The sequence below is a fragment of the Rhinopithecus roxellana genome, chromosome 1, assembly GCF_007565055.1.
Source record: "Rhinopithecus roxellana isolate Shanxi Qingling chromosome 1, ASM756505v1, whole genome shotgun sequence".
In the NCBI taxonomy this organism is placed as follows: domain Eukaryota; kingdom Metazoa; phylum Chordata; class Mammalia; order Primates; family Cercopithecidae; genus Rhinopithecus; species Rhinopithecus roxellana.
In genome coordinates, this window is record NC_044549.1 from 186,538,906 (window position 1) to 186,565,662 (window position 26,757).

At 39.7% G+C, this 26,757-nt stretch overlaps 2 protein-coding genes across 11 annotated transcripts in view; one reads left to right on the forward strand and one right to left on the reverse strand.

Annotated features, from left to right (window-relative positions):
- The window catches only part of ARMC8 (armadillo repeat containing 8), a 114,887-nt gene that overhangs the window by 77,289 nt on the left and 10,841 nt on the right, over positions 1-26,757 (forward strand). For 8 of the 9 annotated variants that reach the window (XM_010363304.2, XM_030934492.1, XM_010363300.2 and 5 more), the window contains 7 exons: positions 75-157; positions 467-548; positions 5,602-5,688; positions 8,481-8,573; positions 11,718-11,867; positions 13,214-13,309; positions 23,016-23,111. In XM_010363304.2, the coding sequence (XP_010361606.1) occupies positions 75-157; positions 467-548; positions 5,602-5,688; positions 8,481-8,573; positions 11,718-11,867; positions 13,214-13,309; positions 23,016-23,111 (687 nt within the window). The remainder of the gene's footprint in view (positions 1-74; positions 158-466; positions 549-5,601; positions 5,689-8,480; positions 8,574-11,717; positions 11,868-13,213; positions 13,310-23,015; positions 23,112-26,757) is intronic. The other variant, XM_010363302.2, reaches the window with a different exon arrangement.
- NME9 (NME/NM23 family member 9) overlaps positions 1-26,757 on the reverse strand; it is a 72,049-nt gene that overhangs the window by 2,643 nt on the left and 42,649 nt on the right. The gene's annotated exons all lie outside the window — the stretch shown is intronic.

Below are 26,757 nucleotides of genomic sequence, written 5' to 3' on the forward strand. Positions count from 1 at the left end.
ATACTTGCGTTTACAAGCAGCGAAGTTTGTCACCTTCATGTTGTTATTTATGCAGCATTAACCTTTTTCTCCAGATCATTGAGACTGAAAATATGATGGACCGAATTGTGACTGGCTTGTCTGAGTCTAGTGTCAAGGTGCGGTTAGCTGCCGTCAGGTATGAGCTTTAAATGGTCTGAATAAAAACCTTTTGCCATGTATTTAACCTGTTTCCTTTCTGGTCCTTCACTGAGTAAACGCAGACTACAAATGTTCCTCAAAAATCTGCTCTGGTGAATTCATAGAGTGTATACTATTGTCTAACAGAGAACCTAGCCTCCAAACCCCATGAAGTGGTCTGATGTAGTTCACTTAACAATGTAGATATGCTTGAAGTGTATATTAGTCATTGTAAAATGCCAGCCAGTTTGTTTGAAAAGTAGAAGTTTTAGTTTCTTTTAAAGCTAATTTTGATTATTCTTTGTAGATGTTTGCACAGTTTATCCAGATCTGTGCAGCAGCTTCGAACCAGTTTCCAGGATCACGCTGTGTGGAAACCTTTAATGAAGGTAAGAAGAAAGGGTCAGCCAGTAACAACCGTACTCACAGACCCTAGAGTGAGCCAAGCTAGCTAACACTACACCCTGGTCTAGGAGTATGTCTGATTTTTGTGTAGAGCATTTTGAACACTTATCTCCTCAAATCTGATGTTCTAAGCATCTACAAATGCTTCATGTGTCAGGGGGAACTACAGGCCTGATTTTTTTTTTTTTTTTTTTTTTTTTTGAGATGTAGTCTAGCTCTGTCACCCAGGCTGGAGTGCAGTGGCACGATCTTGGCTCACTGCAACCTCCACCTCCCTGGTTCAAGCGATTCTCCTGCCCCAGCCTCTCGAGTAGCTGGGACTACAGGCACGCACCACCACGCTGGGCTAATTTTTGTATTTTTAGTAGAGACGGGGTTTCATCATACTGGTCTGGCCGGTCCTGAGCTCCTGACCACGTGATCTGCCCGCCTCCGCCTCCCAAAGTGCAGGGATTACAGGCATGAACCACTGTGCCCAAGGAGGTCTGATTTTCTTTTATTAACTAAGCTTTAGTTACTCATCTGATCTCCCTATTTGTTTTTTTTTTTTTTTTTTTTTTTTTTTTTTTTTTTTTGAGACGGAGTCTCGCTCTGTTGCCCAGGCTGGAGTGCAGTGGCCGGATCTCAGCTCACTGCAAGCTCCGCCTCCCGGGTTCACGCCATTCTCCTGCCTCAGCCTCCGGAGTAGCTGGGACTACAGGCGCCCGCCACCTCGCCCGGCTAATTTTTTGTATTTTTAGTAGAGACGGGGTTTCACTGTGTTAGCCAGGATGGTCTCGATCTCCTGACCTCGTGATCCTCCCGTCTCGGCCTCCCAAAGTGCTGGGATTACAGGCTTGAGCCACTGCGCCCGGCCTATTTGTTTAATATTACACCTTAACCTTATATTCAGAATTATCCTTGTAATTTTTGGTTCTGAAAAACAAAGGAATCTGCCATTTACAGAGATGAAGTGTTCTTAGTCTTTTGGCAATCCCTGGATTTTTTGTTTTTGTTTTTGTTTTTTAAATAGACACGGGGTCTCACTGTGTCACATAGGCTAGCAGTGGCTCAATCATGACTCACTGCAGTCTTGTGCCCCCCAGCCCAAGTGATTCTCCCACCTTGGCCTCCCAAGTAACTGGGACTACAGGCATATGCCACTATGCCTGGCTAATTTTTCTGATTTTTTTGAGACAAGGTCTCACTAGTTGCCTAGGCTGGTCTTGAACTCCTGAGCTCAAGTGATCCTGCCTTGGCCTCCCAAAATGTTGGCTAGGATTACAGGTATGAACCACCATGCCTGGCCCCTGGATATTTTTTAACATAACATTTTTGGTGTTAGGTCTTCTCTTCAGGACCCTTTTGTCCCCCCCCAAAAAAGGTTCAGGGCAAATGAATCTGAATCAAGACTTACAGCATGCATCAAGTGGCTGCTAATAATGTTATCTCCCTGATATATTAGAAAACCATAGGTCTACTTAGTCTTTGGTCTATCATTTTTTTTCTTAAGTGATCATATACCTTGCATTTAGTCAACTTAATTTTTTAGAGTTTTGTTTTGTTTTTGCATACCTACTATATACTAAGCAAAGCTTTCAAGTACAGTGAGCTACCAAAAACATTTTACCACAGTTCTCTTACTCTTGGCTTAAAGCTTTAGGTTCAGGGGGCAGGGGCATCAATGTGGCAGAAATAGGCAAGAGACCATTCAGGCAGAAAGAATATAAAGTGGGCTTTGAAAGCAAGAGGAAAACAGGAGGATTTTCTGGGGTGCAGAATAGCATGAGGAGAAACATTGTGTATGGTATGTGTAGGGAACAGCAAGTATACCTTTATGACTCTAGTGGAGGAGTGGGATATAATGAGATATACCAGTGGACAGGAAAGGACGAAGTGGAAGAGTTAGACCAATGCCAGTGGCCTTGGGAATTGACATGCTGAGTGGTTCTTCCATTGGGGAGGTTCATCTAATGACAGAGTATATGATTTACATGTTAAGGTTGTGGAATAAAGCAGTAGGAGTGGCTTAGGGAAGACCATATGAACCCTGGAGATACTTCAGTGGAAGGAATGATAGATTGGGTGTATGATTCACTACTCAGGAACTGTCAGGGAGACACCAAGAGTTTTCTAGTCTAAACAAGTGTCACAATATAGTCTTATGAGGCCTAGCAGAACAGTACATTTCTTTAACTTCTTTTCAGTGGGCCTGCCGAAGCAGCATGTAACATTGAACTTGACCCATTTTCATCCGTTGGCACATCTTCCTGACTTTCACTCTTTTTTACCCTATTAGACATACTTCTGCATACTCCTCATTCTCTAATATCCTTTTGCTTCCTGAACCTCATTAAGAGCCCCAAATCTCAGAATGGTTATTTACCTACACCCTACTCTCCAGCTACAATATCAGTGCCTTTCTGTGCTTGGGACACACTTGCTTATGGAGTGTGTCAGCTCCTACCAGCAACAGTTTATTTCAGGTCCACCATCCCTTATCCAAAACCACTGGGGCCAGATTTGACATTTCTGGATTTTGTAAGGCTGTACTCAGTTAAGTGGTATTTTCTTTTACTATTCCTACTCTTTATTATTCTTAGATTGCACCTTTTTCATAGCAGCTTGATCTTGATTTATTGATTATCCATTCAGGAATTTTTAAGTGCTCTTCTGCTTCCCCAAATAACTACCTTTTCATCCAGAGCCATTTTCCCTGCTCGCTCAGCTCTGTAGCCCTCTGTCATACAAATCAGAAATGGAGTAACATGGTTTCTCTTTAGTTCTTTCTGTGAAAAGGTCTGATGAGCATTCTAGAAGGGTTTATATACTTGGGTACATGTGGATATAATTACTCTCAAATTACAATATTGCTGTATGTTTAAATTATAATATTAAAAGCTTGGGGGTAAATAAATGATTTACTTCAGATACTTTTTGGTCTGTAGTCCAGAGGCTGTTTGCATAGTTGTTGATTTTTCCCATTTGCCTTTCCATGTTTTTAACAGTTGGTTAACAAACTGCAAGAAGGTAGACATTTGGTTTTAATTTAAAAAATTATTTGTGACTATGTTTTGTTCCTATTTTGGTGAAATTGTTTTGTCAGTGTTAGATGTCAACTTCTGAATTTCACAGGTCATACCTTACACTGCACTAGGTAAGTGGTTTTTAAGTTTATAGGATCTCTTCTGCTTTAGTTTATCATTAGATGTTATCTAATTTGAATGTTATCTAATAAAACTTGATAAAAACAAATTTCTATAAACAGTAACATTTAAAAAATGAATTATATCAACCAAAGGAACTTTTTAAAGACTTGATAGGCATTGACTTATTTCACCAGTGTTTCTAAGTAGTATAGTTTTGGAAAATGATTATTTCTCTTAATCTAAAAACAATTATCGAGCACCCATTTTGTGCAGTGCCACTGGGTTGCTACGGGCCAGTATAAATTAGACCATAGATACATAGATTATTTCTTCAGGAAGCTTAACTCTATTATAAGATCGGGAGATTGGCATAACTGCACAAATAATTTGAATAGGTTGATGGTCATGAGGATCCTAAGGGAGGTCACAAACCATGGCAATGGGACCCCAGAGGAGGATAGAATGACTTCTGATTGAAAGGACTGGGATGACTTTAAAGCTTGGGTAGGGGTGTACCTGAGAGATATGGGAAGGGCAAGGCAAGAAAAGGGTGAAGGGGGCCTTAAGGAAGTTGTGACAGACACAGAGCTCAGCATGCATAGTATATGAGATTTGATTTGATCTTTATCAATGAACAGTCCATAGGAGAGTTAAAACACAGTATCTTAGGAGAGCTGCTTCTACTTTATAATTCACGCTTTTTCTTAACTTGAGAATTTCAGACTTGGTTTAGCCATGGAAAGCAGATAATATATTTAACTGTTTGAAATTTTTTGTGATTACCCATTTCTGGTTTGTGTAACTAGAGCCCCTAATACTCCTTTTGAGATCCTAAGCCTGAGCCTGATCTGATCCCAGATGCAGAGGATTTAGTTGAAGTGATTATTGCATATAAATGGTGGTATTTATGAAGCCTTGTCTCTTAGAATCTAGAAAGAACAGGTTCTAGAAATAGCTAATAGCAACAAACATTTATCATCATGCTGTATTGCCTTCTAGTTCAGTGAAAGTTCATGGAAGTTAGTTTACTGTATACCTATTATGTGCCTGGCAATTATGGTACTAAATTACCATTTTCAAAGCCTTACTTATATAGCCATTATTATGTGCCAGTTACTATTCTAAAACCCTTTTATATATTTATTCTCATAACAATCCTGTGAAGCAGATACCATTTTATAGTTGAGGAATTCATGTACCTATTTAGTTGTTGAGCCCAAATTTGTATCCAAACAGTCTGTTTTTCATTTCCCTGCTACAGTACTTCCCTTATTATTCACTATATCACATTTAATCCTAAATAGTTCTATCAAGGAGGTCTTATTTTCCTCAGTTTATAGATGAAGAAATACAGACTCAGGCTAGTTAGTGGAGGTGTCCGATTGGAACTAGGTCTGTGTGATTCCTTTTATGTAAACCAGTCTTCCACGCTGTCCTACCTGTGCAGTAGTAGCTTGCTTGATCCTTCAGTGCTTCTGGTCAAACAAGCCCTTCTAAGGACGAATCAGAAAGTCAGGCTATAGGGCCATTCTGTGGACTCATAAGGGGCTTGACTGATGGAGTAGAGTGAGCTAACTTACTCCAGAACAGTCCCTTGGCCTTCAAGCATTTCACAGAGAGTACCTTTCCCTGATATGTCTATCTCCTCCTTGCAAGAGCCCCCAGCTGCAAGGCTGCAGCTTCCCCAAGCAAAACAGATTTGAGGGCCTTAGTCAGTCATAATTTTAGCACAGGAAAAGTTTGACACAGTATCAAGTGGATTCTTCCTGTCTCTCCAATATGAAGAATCAGGCTGAAAGATAATTGTTCTTGTTTTTATTTATATTTTATATCTCATATTTTATATGTCATTTTATATCTCATCTTCATCATTTCAAATCATTAATAGTATCTTTTTTTAATTCCATAGGTTTTACAAAATGCACCAGATGAAATCCTAGTGGTAGCATCTTCCATGCTATGTAATCTTCTTCTTGAATTTTCTCCAAGCAAAGAGGTTAGTATTGATTTTCTTTTCCTAGACTTTGCCCAGTCCAGCTAGAGCTTACTCAGATACTTTTTATAGTAGTTGACATTGAAATTTGTGGGTTGGGTTTAAAAAGTATTTCTGAATTGTTTGATTGCATAGGGGCGGGGGTGTGCAAATAAATCATTCATTTTAAAATATGATTATCATTTCCCATTATTCTTTTTATTCTGTCTAGCATATTCAGCTTATTTAAAAGATATTACAGCTTAAAGTCAATCTAAACTGCCTGAATGTAAGAAATAATTTTTCTTACAAGTAGTAAACTATTCTCAGGCTACCTTTACTAAAGAATAAATTAAGACTAAATTTTGTAAACCAGGATTATAAGTCATTTCAAGGAGATAACTGCTGTCATTGGAAAATCATCTTTTGATGTTTAATGTTAATGGTAGTTATTTGGGGAGGGGTTGGATGGGGGTTCCCTTCTGCATTTTATAAAATACTTGAGCATGTATTCTTTTTTTAATAGGAAAAACTAAAATACACTTTAATGAAGAAGGGGAAAACCTTATAAAATTAGTTTTATTATGTCATAATACCCCTGATCTGCCCAATCATGAACTCAGGTTTATTGTGCATTTAGTAGTCCCATTTGTGTTGAATTTATTTTCTGCATTATAACACTTGTAGGCGTTGACTATAATTAGGAAAGGTAATATTAACAAGATGGAGGTTCTGGCCAGGCATGGTGGGTCATGCCTGTAATCCCAGCACTTTGAGAGGCCAAGGGGGGCAGAACACTTGAGGTCAGGAGTTTGAGACCAGCCTGGCCAACATGGTGAAACCCCATCTCTGCTAAAAGTACAAAAATTAGCTGGGGGTGGTGGCACATGCTTGTAATCCCAGCTGCTCGGGAGGTTGAGGCAGGAGAATCGCTTGAACCCGGGAGGCAGAGGTTGCAGTGAGCTGAGATCGTGCCACTGCACTGCAGCCTGGGCAAAAGAGGGAGACTCCATCTAAAAAACAAAACAGAAAAACAAGATGGAGGTTCAGAAATAGTTATTCAACAAGCAGGAATCTTGGAACAAACAGGGCAGGACTGGTAGTTACTCTGATGGAAGAGAAAGGCGAAATAGTACGCCAGAGCTTCCATCAGTTCTCTGCCCTGTAGATGGGGTCTTGGCCTGATGATAACCCAGTCACAGCTTGTGTACCACCATTAACCATCCTTAACTGCTCTTATATTGCTCCAGAGCTTCCTTCAGGATATTTGGGGTCTGGTTAGGAAATAGGTAGATGAGCTCAGGCAAAGGATCACTAATATGATTTTTTTATATTGAAAAATTAACTTCCAACCTGGGCAACATAGGAAGACCTTGTCTCTACTAAGAATTAAAAAATCAACCAGGCGTGGCACACACACCTGTAGTTCTAGATACTCGAGAGGCCGAGGCAGGAGAATTGTTTTATCCTGGGAATTTGAGGTTGCAGTGAGCTGTGATCATGCCACTGCACTCCAGGCTGGGCTTCAGAGTGAGACCGTCTCAAAGAATTAAAATTAAAAAAAAGAAACAAAACTAGATTCTGAACCAAAGTGGGGCAGGAAAATGCTATAAGTGTTTTTTTGTGCCAATTGACAAAATTAGAGTATGGGCTATAGATTTGATTAAAGTATTATTTTAATTTAATATTACCTTTCCTAAATTTGGTAACTGTACTGTGGTTATCTAAGATAATATCCTTGTGTTTAGGAAATATGCACTGAAATATTAAGCATAAAAGAGGCACAATGTATGTATCCTACTTTCACATGGTTCAGAAAAGATAGATAATGTGGATTAGGTACATAGTAAGAGAGAGATGGTAAATTAACTATGACAAATGTTAAAAACTGGCAGATCTGGGAAAATAATATCTGAGAGTTCCTTGTAGTTTTGCTACTTTATAAGTTTGAATTTATTTCAAAATAAGTTTTTAAAATATCATAATTTATACAGTTGAGAAATGTATACCCCTTTTTCTGGGTATATAGATCTGAATTGCTTCTGACGTTTCTATAATCCTCTTGACAAGTGGCCTTTAAGCATTCATTGGTGATGGTAAATCTTAAATCCTCTGAGGTTTGAATATTTTTTAGAAATTACCAGAAATTCATGTCCGGTCAAGTATCATAAATAAAGTTAAGTAGTTAGACTAAAGCATGGTATTTTAGGTGTAAAATGTGGCATGACTATAAAAGTACAGGACTGTTTTTTGCTTGTATAATTGATAAGTAGTCCTGAAAATATCCTAAAAGATAAATTCTGCGCATGTTTGGAATAAGAGTGACAGCTTGGAAGGATTTGGTTGTCTAAGTTCCTTTATATTTCTTTCCTTTACCAACCACATTACTTGATGGTTAGAGTTAGTAAGCAGTGCACAAGGTACACACATAAAGCAGAAAGTGACAAAGTCTCAGAGAATGATGAGAGTGGGGAGTTAGGTAATGGTATCGTAAGGGTCTGTGTGAAATGTACACATAACTAGGATGTCTCCTGAATCCTCCAGGACTACAAGGATAAAAGGAAATGATAGAATGGTTTGGTTTTCTTTTCTTTTCTTTTTTTTTTTTTTGGCTATTTGGATTTATAAGAAAATAGTTGTCTTTGCCCTTCTCAAAGTGATTTTTATGGCTACATCACTCCCTGCTTTGCAAAAGTTGCCTGGAATCGAGTAAGAGTGGGGAAGAAATCATAGACAAAGTGCCAAGGTATATGCATGTTTAGTTTGCAAACCGGACTTTAAAGCTGTGACTTTTTTTTTTTCCTGTCCAATGGCAGCCAATTTTGGAATCAGGAGCCGTAGAGCTACTTTGTGGATTAACTCAGAGTGAAAATCCCGCTTTACGAGTGAATGGAATTTGGGCTTTAATGGTACGTTTCACTTTTGTATATATCATAACTTATAAAAGGAATTAGAGCTGTTGTCTAAGTTAGAATATAATGTGTTATTTGAAATGTCTGGAATTTTCTTTTTCAAAAATCTTGCTTTTTTTTTTTTTTTTTTTTTTTTTTTTTGAGACGGAGTCTTGCTCTGTTTCCCGGGCTAGAGTGCAGTGGCCAGATCTCAGCTCACTGCAAGCTCCGCCTCGCAGGTTCACGCCATTCTCCTGCCTCAGCCTCCGGAATAGCTGGGACTACAGGCCCCGCCACCTCGCCCGGCTAGTTTTTTTGTATTTTTAGTAGAGACGGGGTTTCACCGTGTTAGCCAGGATGGTCTCGATCTCCTGACCTCGTGATCCACCCGTCTCGGCCTCCCAAAGTGCTAGGATTACAGGCTTGAGCCACCGCGCCCGGCCAAAATCTTGCTATTTTGTTCTAGTTTTCTAAGGACTAGGACCTAGAAGACTTAGTATTAAAGTAACAGATACAAGTGTAAGCAAGTTATGCCTCAGTTCTCTTATTTATTATTAAGAAAAGTGAACAGATGTTGAAACTTAGCTAATTCTGGGAAAATAAATTTTCCTCATCATGAACATATTATATTTTTGTGTAGCGCCACCTACTTTACAAAGCACTTTCATATCTCCTTTGCTCTTCAGAACAACTTTATGCTATCAACCAGGGAGTTCTTACCATACTTTATAGATGAAGTAGACTAAGGCACAGAATGATTATTTTATTTTTTATTGGCAAATAAAAAGTACATATGTTTATAATGTACAACATGATGTTTTGAAAGATAAATAGATTGTGGGATGGCTAATTTGAGCTAATTAACAAATGTATTACCTCACACATTTAACCATTTTTTGCAGAATGATTAACGTGTCCAAGGTAATAAAATTGGTGCATAAATACTTAATAAAATTTTTTAACAGTTTCTAGTAAATAATTTATATTCTAAAACTTTATGAGATTAGAGAACCATTCCTCAAGATTATTAAAATTTTCTTGAAATTGAAAATAGAGTAATCCTAAATTGATTTTTAAAACATTTATACTATTTACAATTTAATTGCTCTGTACCAGACACTAAACTGGGCGTTTTATATTTATCTCTAATTCTTATTTTAAGATATATTGGTATATATTCACCTTACAAATGGGAAACTCAGACTCAGGGAAGGTAAGTGAATTGTGAAGGTGAAGTCCTCACAGCTAATAATGGAAATGGGTTCAGAACCTTTTCCAAACCTGCATTCTTCTCCCTGTTCCATGCTATATCTGCTGTGTTTTTATACAGACTTCAGGATAGAATTAATTATCTTCTAAGAAAGCAACAAGTCGTAGTTTCACAGTTATTTTTCTCCTGAACTTTGCACAGCTTTTAGCACTTCTCTTTCTTGAAACTCCTTCCCAGGACTTACTTTTTTTTACTCCCTTTTGACCTAGCTTCGTTTTCAACCTCTTCACTGGGAACATACCCCCAAGTTTCAATTTCTGGTTTCCACTTCTTATTACATCAGTTTCAGGGACTTCATCTCATATCATGGTTTCAATTTCCCCTAATAGGTTACTTTGAAATCTACAGATGTAACTGTTACCTATTTCCCACATCTATCACTTAAATGGCATATGGAACTTCATTTGAGAATTCTCTGACATGCACAACTTTAATGTTGGAAACTGAACTTATTCCACTCCTCAGATCTGTACAAACTATCTTATTCTCGTCAGTCTCCATATTACCAGCTTCTGTGTTCTTTATCTGCAAAATATAAAACCTTAGAATCATCTCTGACCTGGGTCTCTTGACAAAGAGAGAGTATTCTTTTTGCTCTGCCATGCTGCCTCACATTATTATATAACTTGATCGCTGATGTCTTAGCTCTTCAATTAAAATAAGTTCCTGGAGGGCAACAACCACATATTATGTCTCTAGTTTACAAGATTTTTTTTTTTTTTTTTTGGATATAGAGTCTCGCTCAGTTGCCCAGGCTGGAGTGTAGTGGCATGATCTCAGCTCACTGCAACCTCTGCCTCCTGGGTTCAAGCGATTCTTGTGCCTCAGCCTCCCGAGTAGTTGGGATTACAGGCGTGTGCCACCACACCTGGCTATACAAGAGATTTTTGTATCAAAAGTTGATTTGTAAGTTGTTATTTGGAATTTACCATGGTTTTTGTTTTCTTCAGACATGAATAGCTTGGGATTAAGCTGGGCTAACCCATGATACAAATTAGAGAAAAAGGAGCAAAATAGCTACTGGCCATCCAGGATTACTGGTTGCTCAGACACACCTCCTACCCTCTGGAGAGCCTCCTGTGTGATATAGCCCAGCCATGCCAACACCTACCATAGTATTGTGAACACAGTAGATGTTTTCATGCCAGTAAAGTTAAGAAAACCCAGTGCTTATTTTCTTCTGTGAGTACTTTGAAATCATTCTCAAAAGGCATGGCACAGTATAATCATTAATAGTCATTTCGTGTACAGCAGGCAACTTGATAACCATAAAGATATTCTCAAAAGTGATAAATGAGTTTTGTATTTATTTGAGAAATTTTAAGACGTTCAAATGCATGTACCTAAAAGTGGTCATATTCCTCATGTAGAAGTGTATCTAAGAGTAACAGTTACCTTTCTCTTGACAGACAGAAATATAGGTAATTAACAAGAATCAGGAAAATAGAATGACTTATCCTTAAAGATTTTCTGCAGATTCTGTTTGTACTTTGAAAATTATCAGAGTTTGGCCGAGCCTCGTGGCTCACACCTGTAATCTCAGCACTTTGGAAGGCCAAGGCGAATGGATCACAAGGTCAGGAGTTCAAGACCAGCCAGGCCAACTTGGTGAAACCGCGTCTCTACTAAAGATTACAAAAATTAGCTGGGCGTGGTGGCTCACGCCTATACTCCCAGCTACTCGGGAGGCTGAGGCAGGAGAATTGCTTGAACCCGGGAAGCAGAGGTTGCAGTGAGCCAACATCGTGCCACTGCACTCTAGCCTGGGCAACAGAGCAAGACTCTGTCTCAAAAAAATTAAAAAAAAAAGAAAATTATCAGAGTTACTATTAAAATATAATTTAATAAAGTAAATGTAGACATGATTCTTGCAACTTCTTTAATCCTTTCAGAATATGGCATTTCAGGCTGAACAAAAAATAAAAGCAGATATTTTACGAAGCTTGAGTACTGAACAGCTATTCCGGTTATTATCAGATTCAGATTTGAATGTGCTGATGAAGACATTGGGACTTCTTAGAAATCTCCTCTCTACTCGTCCTGTAAGTAAAATCACCCAGGCTTCCAAATTAGCTAGCCCTGCATATGCATTGCAAGACATTGCTCTCTCTCTCTGCTCTCATTAACATCTGCCCATGAGTGTGATTCAAATGCTGCCCTCGTCCAAAGAAACAAGGAGTTGATGTCTAGACCTGTCACTTTCATAGGTGTTCTGGGAGCTGCTTCACCATATCACCCCCTATTCTACACTCCTACACTACTTATTCTGTCTCCCTCTAATCCCTGGAACAGAGGAAGACATGATCAGTGCCTACCTTGATTTGTTACTTTTTTCTTACTTGGTATGCTGTCTAGGATGAATTTTCTCATCTGCCTAAATCACTTATCTCTGGGGCCTCTGCTTCTTTCCTGTTAGAGAATTCTCAGAGCCATTCCATAGACCACCATCTCCCTACCCACATTTACAGGATTGACCTCTGCAGATGCCAGTGTAGAAAGCAGTGGATATGTGTCAGAGTAGGAGAGACTGAGCCTTGCTGGTGGGGTCCCTCTCGATGTTCTCTAATGTTCCCCCAAGAAACAATGCAGGTGGCTTTCAGGTAGATGAGGAAATATGGGTGGTTCCCTTCTCTGTGCCCCACTTGTCTTTTTAAGTTGTCATTATGCGTTTATGCTCCAAGATAGTATTAGGAAATCTACACTGTATTTTCCATGTCTCTGGCTTCCCCCATTACCCAAGTCCATTTTTTATGCTTCCTTTTTTTTTTTTTTTTTTTTGAGACAGAGTCTCGCTCTTTCCCCTAAGCTGGAGTGCAATGACGCAGTTTCGGCTGGTTGCAACCTCCACCTCCCGGGTTCAAGTGATTCTTCTGCCTCAGTCTCCCGAGTAGCTGGGATTACAGGCGTGTACCACTATGCCCAGCTAATTTTTGTATTTTTAGTAGAGACGGGGTTTTGCCGTGTTGGCCAGCCTGGTCTCAAACTAACTCCTGACCTCAGGTGATCAGCCCGCCTCCGCCCCCCAAAGTGCTGGGATTACAGGCGTGAGCCCCCTGCACCTGGCCTTTGCTTCCTTTTTCTTTAATATATTTGGGTTTGAGGACCCCCAATGACTGTACTTGCATATTCTGTCAGGTCAACTTTATGTATGTATGTATGTGTAATGTGTATATATGTGTGTGTGTGTGTGTGTGTGTGTATGACATATTTGAAGGCAAACTGCAGCTTCAAAATATAATAAACACTGTTCTTTGGCATGTAGTTCTATATGCTATAGTGTTCTGCATGAAGCAGTTGTGAATCATACTGGTTTTAACTTTTAGAAGCCTTCTATTCATCCTATGGTCTTTGTTTCTTTGATAATTATGGATTTCCCATTGTTTTACAGCATATAGATAAAATAATGAGTACTCATGGAAAGCAAATTATGCAAGCTGTCACTCTTATTCTAGAAGGGGAACATAACATTGAGGTCAAAGAGCAGGTACGTTGTTCCTTTTTCTTGGGGAATATTTTCTGAATGTGAGCACAAAGGAATTTCTTAGGAGTCTCCTGAAATATTCAAATCTGCAGAAGATAGAGTGCTGAGACGGGAGATGCTCTAGAAATAGGAAGAAATATCTTCCACTATCCCTTAAACTCTCTTTAAGACTACTTCTTCCTGAAATAGAGGAAAACATGACCAGCGTCTACAGTTTTGCCCTCTGTGTCAGGCACTGTGCACACTGTCCCTGTTTCTACAGGAGCAGCCACCTTTCATCATCCTGGAATGAATCCTTTTTCCAGGATCACTATTTCTAGCCCTTTCTGCCACCATGCTCTGAACTCAGAATTCCTGCAACTCACTGATAAAATAATTCCTTATCCTGGAGATAGTTTTCATTTCTTTTCTCTTAGGCATCTTATTCCTCATCCCATAACCCTACTTCTGTTAAGTTTCAGGAGGGCAAGTTAAGGGTAGGCATTAAAGTACGAAGCTGTGCATTTATCAGGACAGTTGGGAATTATTTTGCTTTATTTTCTGGGATTTACTATGGGAGTTTTAATATATATATTGTATTTTGCTCTAAAAACAAAGGTCACCTGCAAACTTAAGATTTAACACAGGACCAGAGGTACTGGTAATCTTCAGTTTTTTGACATAGGTGTTGGCTACATGGTTGTGTTGCCTTTCAAAATTCATTAAGCTGTAGACATACATGTATGTCTATCTGAAAGAAACTTGCCCAAGGTCATCAGTAGAGAGTTGGACCCAGAGAGTCTAACTTCAGGGGCTGTGCTTCTCATTTTCTGTATTCTTGAGTTAAAGTAATTCAGCCAGCCTTGGAAGAACAGTCCAGGAAGTAAGAGTTGTAGGTCTTAGGAGCTGCAATTGAATTTGTGAGCAAAAAGATGGTAGATTTGATAAAGTGGTTTTAGGACAGATATTTTACATGATATCTCTTAAAATTTTTTTTAAAACTGTGTTTTGATGAAAAAATTCAACACAGTGAAAGTATAATCTCATAAGCATCACTAAAATTAGCTGAAGTGAAATCCATTACTGAAATATAACAATGAAGAAAATACATCGTTCAAAATAAACCATTGTACTTTGAGAGGATAGGAATGAATTTTGTATATAAAGACAACTTACCTGGATAGAATTTCAGTGACTTGAAAAGCAAAGCAAGACAGAAAGGTGAGGCAAGATTTGAATTAGGGCAAAATGAAAGACCAACAACAATATTGTTTTTGCAGGACACAAAGGAACTCTGTCATACAGATTTTGGAAATGATCTGGAAGTAGGCGAGTATGAAAGGCTAAACAGTCAGCTGACGAGCTGGAAGTTTAATGCTTCTCAAAAGCATCTGATAAATTATTTTTTTGACTGACGTACAATTGACATACAGTAAGCTGCACATATTTAAAGTATACAGTGTGATCAGTTTTGACATGTGCATCCACCTATGAAACTGTCACCACAGACAAGATAGTAAAACATATGTATCACTGCCCTTAAATTGGAAACAAGATGAGTATGTCCATTTGTACCACTCCTGTTCAACACTGTGCTGGAATTCCTACCAAGCACAAGAAGGAAAGAAAAAGAAATAAAAGGTATACAGATTGGAAAGGACAGTATGAATGCCTATATAGAAAATGCCATGGACTCACCAAAAAACCTAGAATTAATAAATGAGTTAAGCAAGGTCACAAGATAGAAAAGTCAGTTGTATTTTTATTTACCAGCAGTGAACAATTGGATATTGGGATATCAAACAGTACCATTTGTAGTAGCTTAGAAAAAAAATGAAATTCTATGTATAAATCTCACAAGGATCTGTATACTGAAAACTATAAAAACACTGATCATGAAAGAAATTCAAGACCCAAATAAATGGAGAGATATACCATGCTAAAATGTCAGTTCTCCCCAAGTTGATTTATAGATTCAACACAGTCTCAATCACAATCCCAGCATGATTGTTTATAAATATTACTATAGATATAAATATCTAAAATATGTGCCTTTACATACAGATTTTAAAACTTTATGAAAAGGCAAAGGAACTAAAAAGCCCAAACAGTTTGGAAGAAAAAACAGGAACAATTGGAGGATTCACAATACCTTATTTCAAGACTTAACTATAAAAGTACAGTAGTGATGAAGACAGTATGCTCTTAGCAAAAAAAAGATAGCACGTGTCGATCGATGGAACAGATTAGAGTGTCCAGAAAGAGACCCACACATATATGGCCGGCAGATTATTGACAAAGGTACAAAGGCAACTTGGTGGAGAAAGAATGGTCTTTTCAAGAAAAAATGCTGTACAAGTGCCAAAAAAAAAAAATTAACTTTGAACTATACTAGACACTTCAGATAAAAATTTACTGACAGACATAACATAAAAGGTAAAACTATAAAACTTACAGAAAAAAATGCAGGAGAAAATCTTTTTGAGAGATTAGGCGAAGAGTTCTTAGCTATGAAATTTAAAACATCATCCAGAAAAGAAAAGGTAAATTGGTCTTCATCAAACTGTAAATCTTCTGTGTCATGAAATGCACTGTTAAGAGACTAAAATGACAAGCCATCCGCTGGAAGGACTATCTGTGGATCAGATATCTGACAAATGACTTGTGTCCAGAATATTTGAAAAATTCTCAAAACAAGAAAACAACCAAATATAAAACTGAGCAAACAATATGAACAGACACTGCACAATAAAATATCACTATGCATCTTTTAGAATAGCTAAAATGTTTTAAAAACTAAGTACAGTTGCTAGCAAGGATACAGATCATCTAGTGGGAATGTAAAATAATACAGTCATTTTGGAAATGGTTTGACAGTTTCTTAAAAAGTTGAACATATACTTACCATATGACCCAGCAATCCCATTCCTAGCCATTTATTCACATAAAATGAAAACCTAAGTTCACACATAAAAAACTGTTCGTAACAATTTATTTGTATCACCAAAAATTAGAAGTTAACATCCCTCAACAAACTATGGTGCATTCACATAGCCGAATATCACAGTCACAATAAAGAGGGACAAACTGTTGCTATATGTAACAGCATGGATGAATCTCAAATGCATTATGCTATGTGAAAGAGCCCAGATACAATACAAAAGGCAAGGTACTATATGATCCCATCTATATGACAATCTGTAAAAGAGAAAACAGTAGAGACAGAGAAAAAAAAGGTATTCAAGGCTTAACGGTTGGGGGCAGTATTTGACTATAAAGGGATAGCATAGGACAATTTAGGGAGGGAGGCGGTGATAGAACTGCCCTGTAAATGCTGATTATACTGGTGGTTTTAAGATTCTATACATTTGGTAGACCGGGTATGGTGGCTCATACCGTAATCCCAGCGCTTTGGGAGGCTGAGGTGGGTGGATCACTTGAGGTCAGGAGTTCAGGACCAGCCTAGCAACATGTTGAAGCCCTGTCTTTACTAAAAATACAATAATTAGCCGGGTGTGGTCACGCGCCTGTAGTCCCCGCTGTTCGGGAGGCTGAGGCAGGAGAATTGCTTGAGCCTAGGAAGCAGGTTGCAGTAAGCCGAGATCACATCACTGCACTTCAGCCTGGGTGACACAGCAAGACTCCCATCTCAAAAAAAAAAAAAAAAGATTCTATACATTTGGTAAATAAAATTACTACCAAAACAGTGAATTTTACTGTACTTCATAATTCTGTTCTCATTTCTACAAATGAAATGCCACTTGGGATTTTAATCGTGTTGTATTTATAAATCAATTTGGGAAGAAGTGACATCTTAACAATATTGAGTCTTCCAATTCATGAATGTTATATCTTCCCAATTATTTAGGTCTTCTTTAATTCTTCTTAGCAATGTTTTGTAGTTTTTGATGTATAGGTCTTGCACTCTTGGTCGGATTTATTCCTAAGTATTTCATAGTTTGATGTTTTTGTAAATGTTATTTTTAAAATTTTGATTTCCAGTTGTTCGTTGTTAGTATACGCTAATACAGTTTTTGTGTGTCAGTCTTGTATCCTGCATTCTTGCCAAAGTCGCTTTAAGTTATTTTGTGTGGATTACTTAAAATTTTCAACAAATGATCACATCTGTAAATAAAAATAGCTTTATTTCTTACTTTCCAACATATATGCTATTTTGTTTTCCTTGTTTCATTGTCTAGCTAGAACTTCTCCAGTGTAATGAGATGAGGATGAACATATTTGTTTTGTTCCCAATATTAGAGGAAAGTACTCAGTCTTTCACTATTGAATATGTGAGGTGTAAGTTTTTCATAGATTGCCTTTACTAAAGAAAGGAAAAGAAATTCTCTTCTAGTTTGTTGAGTTTTTATCATAAATAGATACTGGATTATTTTTACTTTTTTATTTTTAAACCCCAAACATGAGCCATAGATTTTTTTTTCAATCAGTTACTTTTTTTGTATCTGTTGAAATAGTTCTTTTTTTTTTTTTAACTCTGATTTATATGGTGAATTCATTTGATTTGGTTTCAAATGTTAAACTAATATATTTGAGGTAAACCTGATTTAGTCATTATGTATTATCCTTTAGATATATTGTTAAATTCAGTTTATGGAAATTTGGTAAGGAGTGTTTCACATTTATATTCATGAGGGGTGTTGATGAATAGTTTTTTTATAATGTCTTTTTCTGGTTTTGGTATTGGGATAATGCTGGCCTTGGGGAATGAGGCGGAGGTGTTCCCTCTTCAGTTTTCTGCAATAATTTGTGAAGAATTATTTTTTTCTTCAATTTTGGTGGAATGCTACCAGTTGGAATCTGAATATGATGACCGTTTTGTGGAAAGGTGTTTAACTACAAATTCAAATTTTTTAATAGAAATAGGACTATTCAGGTTATCTGTGTCTTACGTGAGCTTTCAAGGAATTCGCTCATTTCATCCAAGTTTTCAAATTTATTAACATAAAGCAGTTCATAATTTCTTATTCCTTTTTCAAGTCTGTAGTATCCTTTGCAGTATTCCCTCTCTTGTTCTTTATAGTGGTAATTCCTTTTTTTTTTTTTTTTCTTGGAGACAGAGTCTCGCTCTGTCTCCCAGGCTGGAGTGCAGTGGTGCGATCTCAGCTCACTGCAACCTTTGCCTCCCGGGTTCAAGCGTTTCTCTTGCTTCTGCCTTCCAAATAGCTGGAATTACAGGCACGCGTCACCACGCCCAGCTAATTTTTGTATTTTTAGTAGATACGGGGTTTCACCATGTTGGCCAGGCTGGCCTCAAACTCCTGACCTCAGGTGATCTGCCCACCTTAGCCTCCCAAAGTGCTGGGATTATGGATGTGAGCCACTGTGCCTGGCTGGTAATTCCTTTTTTGCTGTTCAGTCTGACCAGAGGTTTAGCAGAGAATCAGTTTTTTGTTTCATTGCCAAAGAATCAGTTTTTGGTTTCATTGATTTTCCCACCTATTAATATTATTATTATTTTTTTGAGACAGCGTCTCACTCTCCTGCCCAGGCTGGAGTGCAGTGGTGTGATCTCGGCTCACTGCAGCCTCCACCTCCTGGGTTCAGGCTATTCTTGTGCCTCAGTCTCCCGAGTAGCTGGAATTACAGGTATCCACCACCACGCCGGGTTATCTTTTTTTTTTTTTTTTTTTTGAGATGGAGTCTCTGTCACCCAGGCTGGAGTGCAATGGCACGATCTCGGCTCACTGCAACCTCCCCCTCCCAGGTTCAAGCAATTCTCCTGCCCCAGCCTCCTGAGTAGCTGGGATTACAGGTGCCTGCCACCATGCCCGGCTAATTTTTGTATTTTTAGTAGAGATGGGGTTTCACCATGTTGTCCAGACTGGTCTCGAAATCCAAACCTAGTGATCTGCCTGCCTCTGCCTCCCAAAGTGCTGGGCTTACAGGCATGAGCCACCACGCCTGGCCAACTTTTTGTGTTTTTAATAGAGATGGGGTTTCACCATGTTGACCAGGCTGACCTCAAACCCTTGACCTCAAGGGATCCACCTGCCTTGGCCTCCCAAAGTGCTGGGATTACAGGCATGAGCCACTGCAGCCAGCCTGTTCTCTATTTCAGAGTTTAGCCAACTGTTTCTGTAAGAGGCAAGGTATATATATTGGATTATTTTTACTTTTTTATTTTTAAACCCCAAACATAAGCCATAGATTTTTTTTCAATCAATTACTTTTTTTATATCTGTTGAAATAGTTTTTTGTGTTTTTTTTTTTTAACTCTGATTTATATGGTGAATTTTTTTTTTTTTTTTTAATTTTTGCAGGCTCTGGTCTCTAGCAACTACTCCTCTATGCTGTTATAGCCTGGAAGCAGCTATAGACAAGACATAAGCAAGTAGATATGGCTGTCTTCCAATAAAAATTACCAAAAGAGACAGCAGGTTGGATTTGGCCCAGACCGTAATTTACCAGTCTGTGCTCTATTTCATTGATTTCCAATTGTTCATATTAGTATATACACTAATATGCATACATTAATGGGGTGTGTGTGTGTGTGTGTGTGTAGCTTTTATCCGTTCCTTAGCTCACATACTCAATTGAGTTGGCCCAATAATTGATTTCTTTTTTTTTTTTTTTTCTGATACAGAGTCTCACTCTGCTGCCAGGCTAGAGTGCAGTGACACGATATTGGCTCACTGCAACCTTTGCCTCCCAGGTTCAATAGATTCTCCTGCCTCAGCCTGCCGAGTAGCTGGGACTACAGGCATGCGCCACCACACCCAGCAAATTTTTGTGCTTTTATTAGAGATGGGGTTTCACCATATTGGCCAGGATGGTCTCGATCCCTTGACCTCATGATCCACCAGCCTTGGCCTCCCAATGTGCTGGGTTATAGGCGTGAGCCATCATGCCTGGCCTAACTGATTTTTTTAAGATTTGATTTCTTGTCTCCATAGGAATATTTACGGAGCAGTTTTGTGAGCTTCAAAACAGAACTGTACCTCACTCTTTCATGCTTTTCAATGAAGCCTGGGAATGCATGGGTGTGTTCTAACACTACAAAAAGGGGAGTTACCTGTCCTGCTGACCTGGTCTATTCTGAGGGATCTTCCCTGGAATTCCCCTTTATATTCTGTTTTAGTGGGTAAGAGGGGATAGCTGTTTTCTAGGTGAGTCTAAAGGTGTTCAGCATTTCTCCTCTCCCCATGAATACCTTAGGTTATGAAGCCTTATTGAAATTCTTACTCATTGTTAGGATCATTTCCATTATTTCCTCTTAAGCTGCTCTGGCCAACTCATAGGACTGAGTCTTCTTGGTGAGAAATGGTGGGGAGATGGAGAACAAGAGAGTAATAAGCTATGATTCTTCCATGTGCTGCCCCTCTCCTACTTCTCAGCCAGGTTATACCTGTGTTCCCATTGATTGGCCTCATCCTCTGCATTCTGATTTTGTCTTAGTAAAGCCTGGCAGAGGCTGGTTGGTGAGGATTGGATCACTACCACTGATGAATATCATTTTGCTGGCTTGCTCTTGGAAGGTGGGGTTGTTGTAAAGCTTGCTAAGGCTTTCTATAATCACTTTAAGGAATTTGAGCAGAACTAGAAGGAGTGTGGTGTTGTGAGTCTGGTGTTGCCACATTTGGATTGCATGTCAAGACAAGTGATGGAGAGGGAGAGAGAAAGAATACTTGTAGGCTGGGCATGGTGGCTCATGCCTGTAATCCCAGCACTTTGGGAGGCCAAGGTGGGCAGATCATCGGGTCAGGAGTTCGAGACCAGCCAGACCAATATGGTGAAACCCTGTCTCTACTAAAAATACAAAAATTAGCTGGGCATGTGGCACAGACCTGTAATCCCAGCTACTTGGGAGACTGAGGCAGGGAGAATTGCTTGAACCCAGGAGGCAGAGGTTGCAGTAAGCCAAGATGATCGTGCCACTGCATTCCAGCCTGGGTGACACAGTGAGACTTTGTCTCAAAAAAAAAAAAAAAAAGAACACTCATTGTATTTAATTACCTTATCCTGTAGGCTCAGGTGGGGCTAGAATGTGGGGAGAGCAACTATAATTCAGTTGGTTCTGATGTCATCTTGAACTTGGACTCCTAAAACATTGACTGTCAACTCTTCCCCAAACTAATTACTCCTGTTAATTACACTTGTCATGCTTATGTCTGCCCCTTCATAAGATCTTTTCCACAAGAGACTAACCAAAAAGAGTGCAGATTCATTATTATTAATTTCCTTAGGGTATTGTTCCTACCAAGAAATTTAAGACAGATTCACCATGTACCAGTGCTTACATACCACATCACCAGAAATCTGACATCTTCTCCAGATCAGATCATGTCTGTCCCACTTCATGGGCACCTAAAGTCCTCTTCAACATGATCTAACTGCCCTGGAATAAAAAGTTTCCCAGTGCTTGCTTAGCTATTGGACTATACAATTTATGTTTCATGTCTACTATGTCTCAAAGGCAGCCTTTTCTGGTTTCACACCTCAGGACTCACTCCCTAATAATCTAGTTACAGCAGTGTGTTAATCTAGGAGAAATAAAACCATGTACCCTTTAGGGTATTTGGGGGCTTTGGCCACTGCAAGCAAACAGTCTCCTCAGTTAGCTTAATTAACTTGTCTTGCAAAGAAAAAGTTTAAAATTGGAGAAAATTATGTGAATCTGTATCCCATCCTCATTCCTTTGAGTTATTCCTGACTGGGCTCCAGGACTGTGTCACTTCCTCCAGGAAGTTTTCCCTAACCCTTGCAGTATCCAACAAGTGCTCTTTCTTCATGCCTTCTCTATTCTCTGTGTTTACTTCAATCACAGTGAAATATAATTGTTTGTGTGACAGTTTCCAAGTCAGGGAGTGTGTTTTTTTTTTTTTTTTTTCCTGCCTCATCCTGATGCCCTACAGAGGGCATACCCATAATAGGTACTCAGTAAATGGTTTGTTGAATTGCTAAGCTTGGTACTGTTGGTATCCCTATCATAATCCTTTCACCGTTATCTTAATCTTTGCCTCCTGCTGGTCTGGCTGTGAGAATGGAACAGCTGACAAGAACAGTTTTTCCTCTGAGAAGACTGCAGTCACCAGTGCAGTGGTTGTCCTCAAGGTGTACTGTCCTGCCAGCTGGCACAGGCTTCCTCCAGTCTTCACATTAGGCCAGCCTGGACTAAGTTTCTTCACACATTTTTCTTCCTTTTATCTTCCCTAACAGGGTTCAAAAAAGTTAAAAGTTCCTAAGTGCCCATGGCTGGTGTAGCTGGTGGACAGGGTCTAGGCCTTCACCCAGAAGGTCATAAGCTTAGGAGCAAGCAGCAGGTGGAGGCCTAGGAAAGGGAGGCCTCCCTAGGAGGGGAGTTGCAACACCTACAGAGCTTCCACCAAAGAGACTGCATTGTTGAAGGAACATTGTGGTTTGTCACAAGAGCTTATCTTAGAAATGAGATTTTCAAGAAAAATAATAAATTACATTTTCTCTTTGATTTGATGGTATGACCTATACAAAATAGCTGCCTTTACCCAGCTATGGCTTAATGCCCACAAAGAAACCACCAAAGTGTTGGGGTTCTCTTTTGCCTAAAGGAGATTTTGTTTGGGTGTGGTTACTGTTGCTAGCAATGATGTCAGCCGATGAGAAATCAGGGCATTGAGAGTGGAACCTGTGAGAATCCATGTACCTTCAAGTGAAAAATTGCCCAAGCTCTTGAAACAGCTTGACTCTGGGACTTTAGAGCCTTCCTGACTGTTGGCCCTTTGTTCTTTTCCAGACACTGTGCATCTTAGCCAACATAGCGGATGGGACAACAGCAAAAGATCTTATTATGACCAATGATGATATCCTACAGAAAATCAAGTATTACATGGTGAGACCTTGTCCCCTTTCACCATAGGATTAGAATGCAGGGACTGTTGCGTTGTTAACTCAAAATAAATTGTGCAGAGATTTTAAAAAGAGGAAAAGAATAGACTACTCTGTGACTTCTCAGATTCAAAGAACTCTCTTCTATCCTGAAGAAAAAGAAAAAACACCAACTCCTTGAAGCTTGTACCACTTGGTAATATTATTACCTGCCACTCCACTCTCTGCCCTTGTCATCTACTGATTGCCTCCCTCTTACTCAGTGAAGACCCGGGCTCTTGGCTTTCTCTCAGTGCTCTCCAGTCCCCGTCGTCCCTCTCAAGGCTTCAGTTGCATGGTGGATGAACCCTCTAGCCCCCTGGCACCATAGTTTCTTTACCTGTTTGCTTCTAAACAATCTGCTACCTACTGCCGTGGCCATACCCTGCATCTGATCATCACCAGAGACTGCCCATTGCCAAAATGTGGGTATCAAACAGCCTTCCACTTTTCATTCTGTCAACATCTCCTGACAAAATTCTAATCGCGGAGGAAGCCTCTCCTTGTCACACCAATCTGTCTTCTCTATCCCTTCCTTGTCAGAGTTAACAACTGCAGAGAAAGGCACAGAACCCTACATGGGCACTCAGCTCCTCCTGGTATCCTTCAGTGATTCTCTAGGAAGCTGGCAACCTCATTCTCCATGAGAATAGATTCTTACCTGCCCCTCATTCTTTAGACCTCACCTCTTCCCTCCCCCATTACAGTTAGTGATGACCTCAGCTTTTTGTTTTATTAAGAGAAGAGAAACTAAAATCCTTCAGTGGCTCCTTGTTATACCTTGAATAAAGTTCGTATGCCCTTATGATGGCCTGTCAAGTCCTACATGACCTAACCCATTTATATCCCCAACTTATCTTATTCCTCTCTTCCTTTGTTCACTACACTGGCCGCTTGCAGTTTCTCAAAAAGGCCATGCTCTTTCCTTCCTTGGGACCTTCACACATACTGGTTTCTCTGCCTGGAACACTTCTCTTCTCTCTGTTTCACCCTTCAAATCTCAGCTGAACTTACACTTTCTTACTGGACTCTTGCCCTTGTAGATTATTACTCATTACTGCATTTTGTTCCCTTCCTTCAGAGCACTTAGCTCAGTTTTAGTGATATATATATTTGTTTGTGTGCCTACTGGGTGTCTCTACACAGTGTAAGTTCCATGAGGGCAGGAAGCATGTCAGCTTTGTGCACAATTGTATATCCACCATGGTGTCTGGCCCTTAGCATATGCTTGGTAAATATTTGTTGAATGAAAACCTTACCACTTCAACCAGGGATTCCCTTATCTTTCCAATATCAATCCACATTGTATTCATAATCACTTAAAAGGTTTTTCTTAACTTCTCATACCCATCGAGGCATACCCATTTCTGTTATTCAAAGACAAACCCAAACTTCTTTTTATTTTGAGACAGGGTCTCACTCTGTCACCCAGACTGGAGTGCAGTGATGCGATCTCGGCTCACCACAACTTCCGCTTCCTGGGTTCAAGCGATTCTCCTGCGTCAGCCTCCTGAGTAACTGGGATTATAGACGTGGCACTATTGCCTGGCTGATTTTTGTATTTTTTGTAGAGATGGGGTTTCACCATGTTGGCCAGGCTGGTCTGGAACTCCTGACCTCAAATGATCCACCCGCCTCGGCCTCCCAAAGTGCTGGGATTGCAGGCATGAGCCTATGCCCAGCCTTCAAAGCCAAACTCTTAAAAGCATCTTTTCTGTACATATTGCCTCCTTCCTTACCTCTAAAGTCATTCTTTAACCTGCTCCATTTCACCTCTACCCCCATCATTCAACTGAAACTGTTGTAATTAGGGTCACCAATGACTTCCATGATGCCAAATCCAAAGGATCCTCTTCTCTCTTCATCTTACCCCACTTACAGCAGACTTCAACCCAGCTGACTATTTTCCTCCTCCTGGAAATATCCTTTTCTCTTGGCTTGCATGACACCATACCTCCCTACTTATCTCTGAACCCTATTCTCTTCTCTCCTACACGTGCTCTCCTGAGATCAACAGATCACAACCTTCATTGTACAATAGGACCTTGTAGGGAGCTTTCAAAGATTACTGCTTTGTCTCCTCCCTCCCAAGATTCTTATTTAATGGGTCTAGGGTTATAGCCTGGGCATCAGGAATTTTTTTTTTTAAGATCGCTGAGTGGTTCTTATGTACAGAGTTGAGAACCACTGCCTTAGGGGAATCTCATGCACCCCCATAGCTTATACTGTCATCCCTGTGCTGACAATATGCTCTAATTTCCAAATGTGTTTCCCAGCCTAGACCTCTCTTCCGAACTCTGGACTTATATATCCTCCTGCCCTTTCAGCATATCCATGTGGCTGTCTGATAGCATCTTGGAATCTATCTTGATTTCTCCAGCTCTGTCCCCTCATTCACTCATTTTATCAACAAGTCCTATCTGCCCTTCTTCCAAAACTTACCTTGAATCCGATTACTCCTTTCCATCACCACTGCTCCCACCCTAGTCAGTCCAAGTCACAGCACTTTATGCCTGATTAACTATAATAACAGTATCCTCCTTGACACTTCTTCACTGTCACTCCAGTCCCTTCAGCCCAAGTGGTCTTCTAAAAATGTAAATCAGATCTTGTCCCTCCACTGTTTAAATCTTTCAGGGGCTTCCTCTCAACACAGAATGAAATCCAGAGTCCTTACTGTAGCCTATAAGTTCGCACAATTTGGCTATACCTACTTCTCTGAACAGACAGCTCCTTCTTAACCTCAGACCTTTTCGGAAACGTTTTCTCCTCCTCAGAATTTCAAGCCCCTTGCTCTTTACACATCTGGCACCTTCCTGTTCTTTAAGTCTCCATTTAAATATTGCCTCCTTCAAAGAGATCTGTTTTGTGCATTCCACCTAAATTAAGTTCCCACCCCCCACCCTCCAATTTTCTCTATCCTCATAGTGATTTGTGTCCTCAAAAAATATTGAATGAATGATGAATAAACTTATGCATAGTAAATGCATATTTGTTATAGTATATACAAGCTCACTTATTCAACAAATATTGATTGATTGTCTGAGGCTGGAAGCAGATAAGTTTTATTCTGTTTTGTCTTAAGGGAGCCCAAACTGGACATCTCCTTAAAAGTGTTGGCAGTTAGGGCCGGGCGCGGTGGCTCAAGCCTGTAATCCCAGCACTTTGGGAGGCCGAGACGGGTGGATCACGAGGTCAGGAGATCGAGACCATCCTGGCTAACAATGTGAAACCCCGTCTCTACTAAAAAATACAAAAACCTAGCCGGGCGAGGTGGCGGGCGCCTGTAGTCCCAGCTACTCGGGAGGCTGAGGCAGGAGAATGGCGTAAACCCGGGAGGCGGAGCTTGCAGTGAGCTGAGATCCAGCCACTGCACTCCAGCCTGGGCGATAGAGCGAGACTCCGTCTCAAAAAAAAAAAAAAAGTGTTGGCAGTTAGAAGAAGAAAGAATCACTAGCTATAGAATTCTACTGGAGGAAGCCACATCCATTTCTTTGTCTCTGCTTAGTTGAAATATAGTCCTACATGAGAAGATAAGTCTGTCTTAGCCTTGAAAAAACCATTGAGCATATTTTGCCATTGATACTCCCTCAGATGTGCATAAATTATTT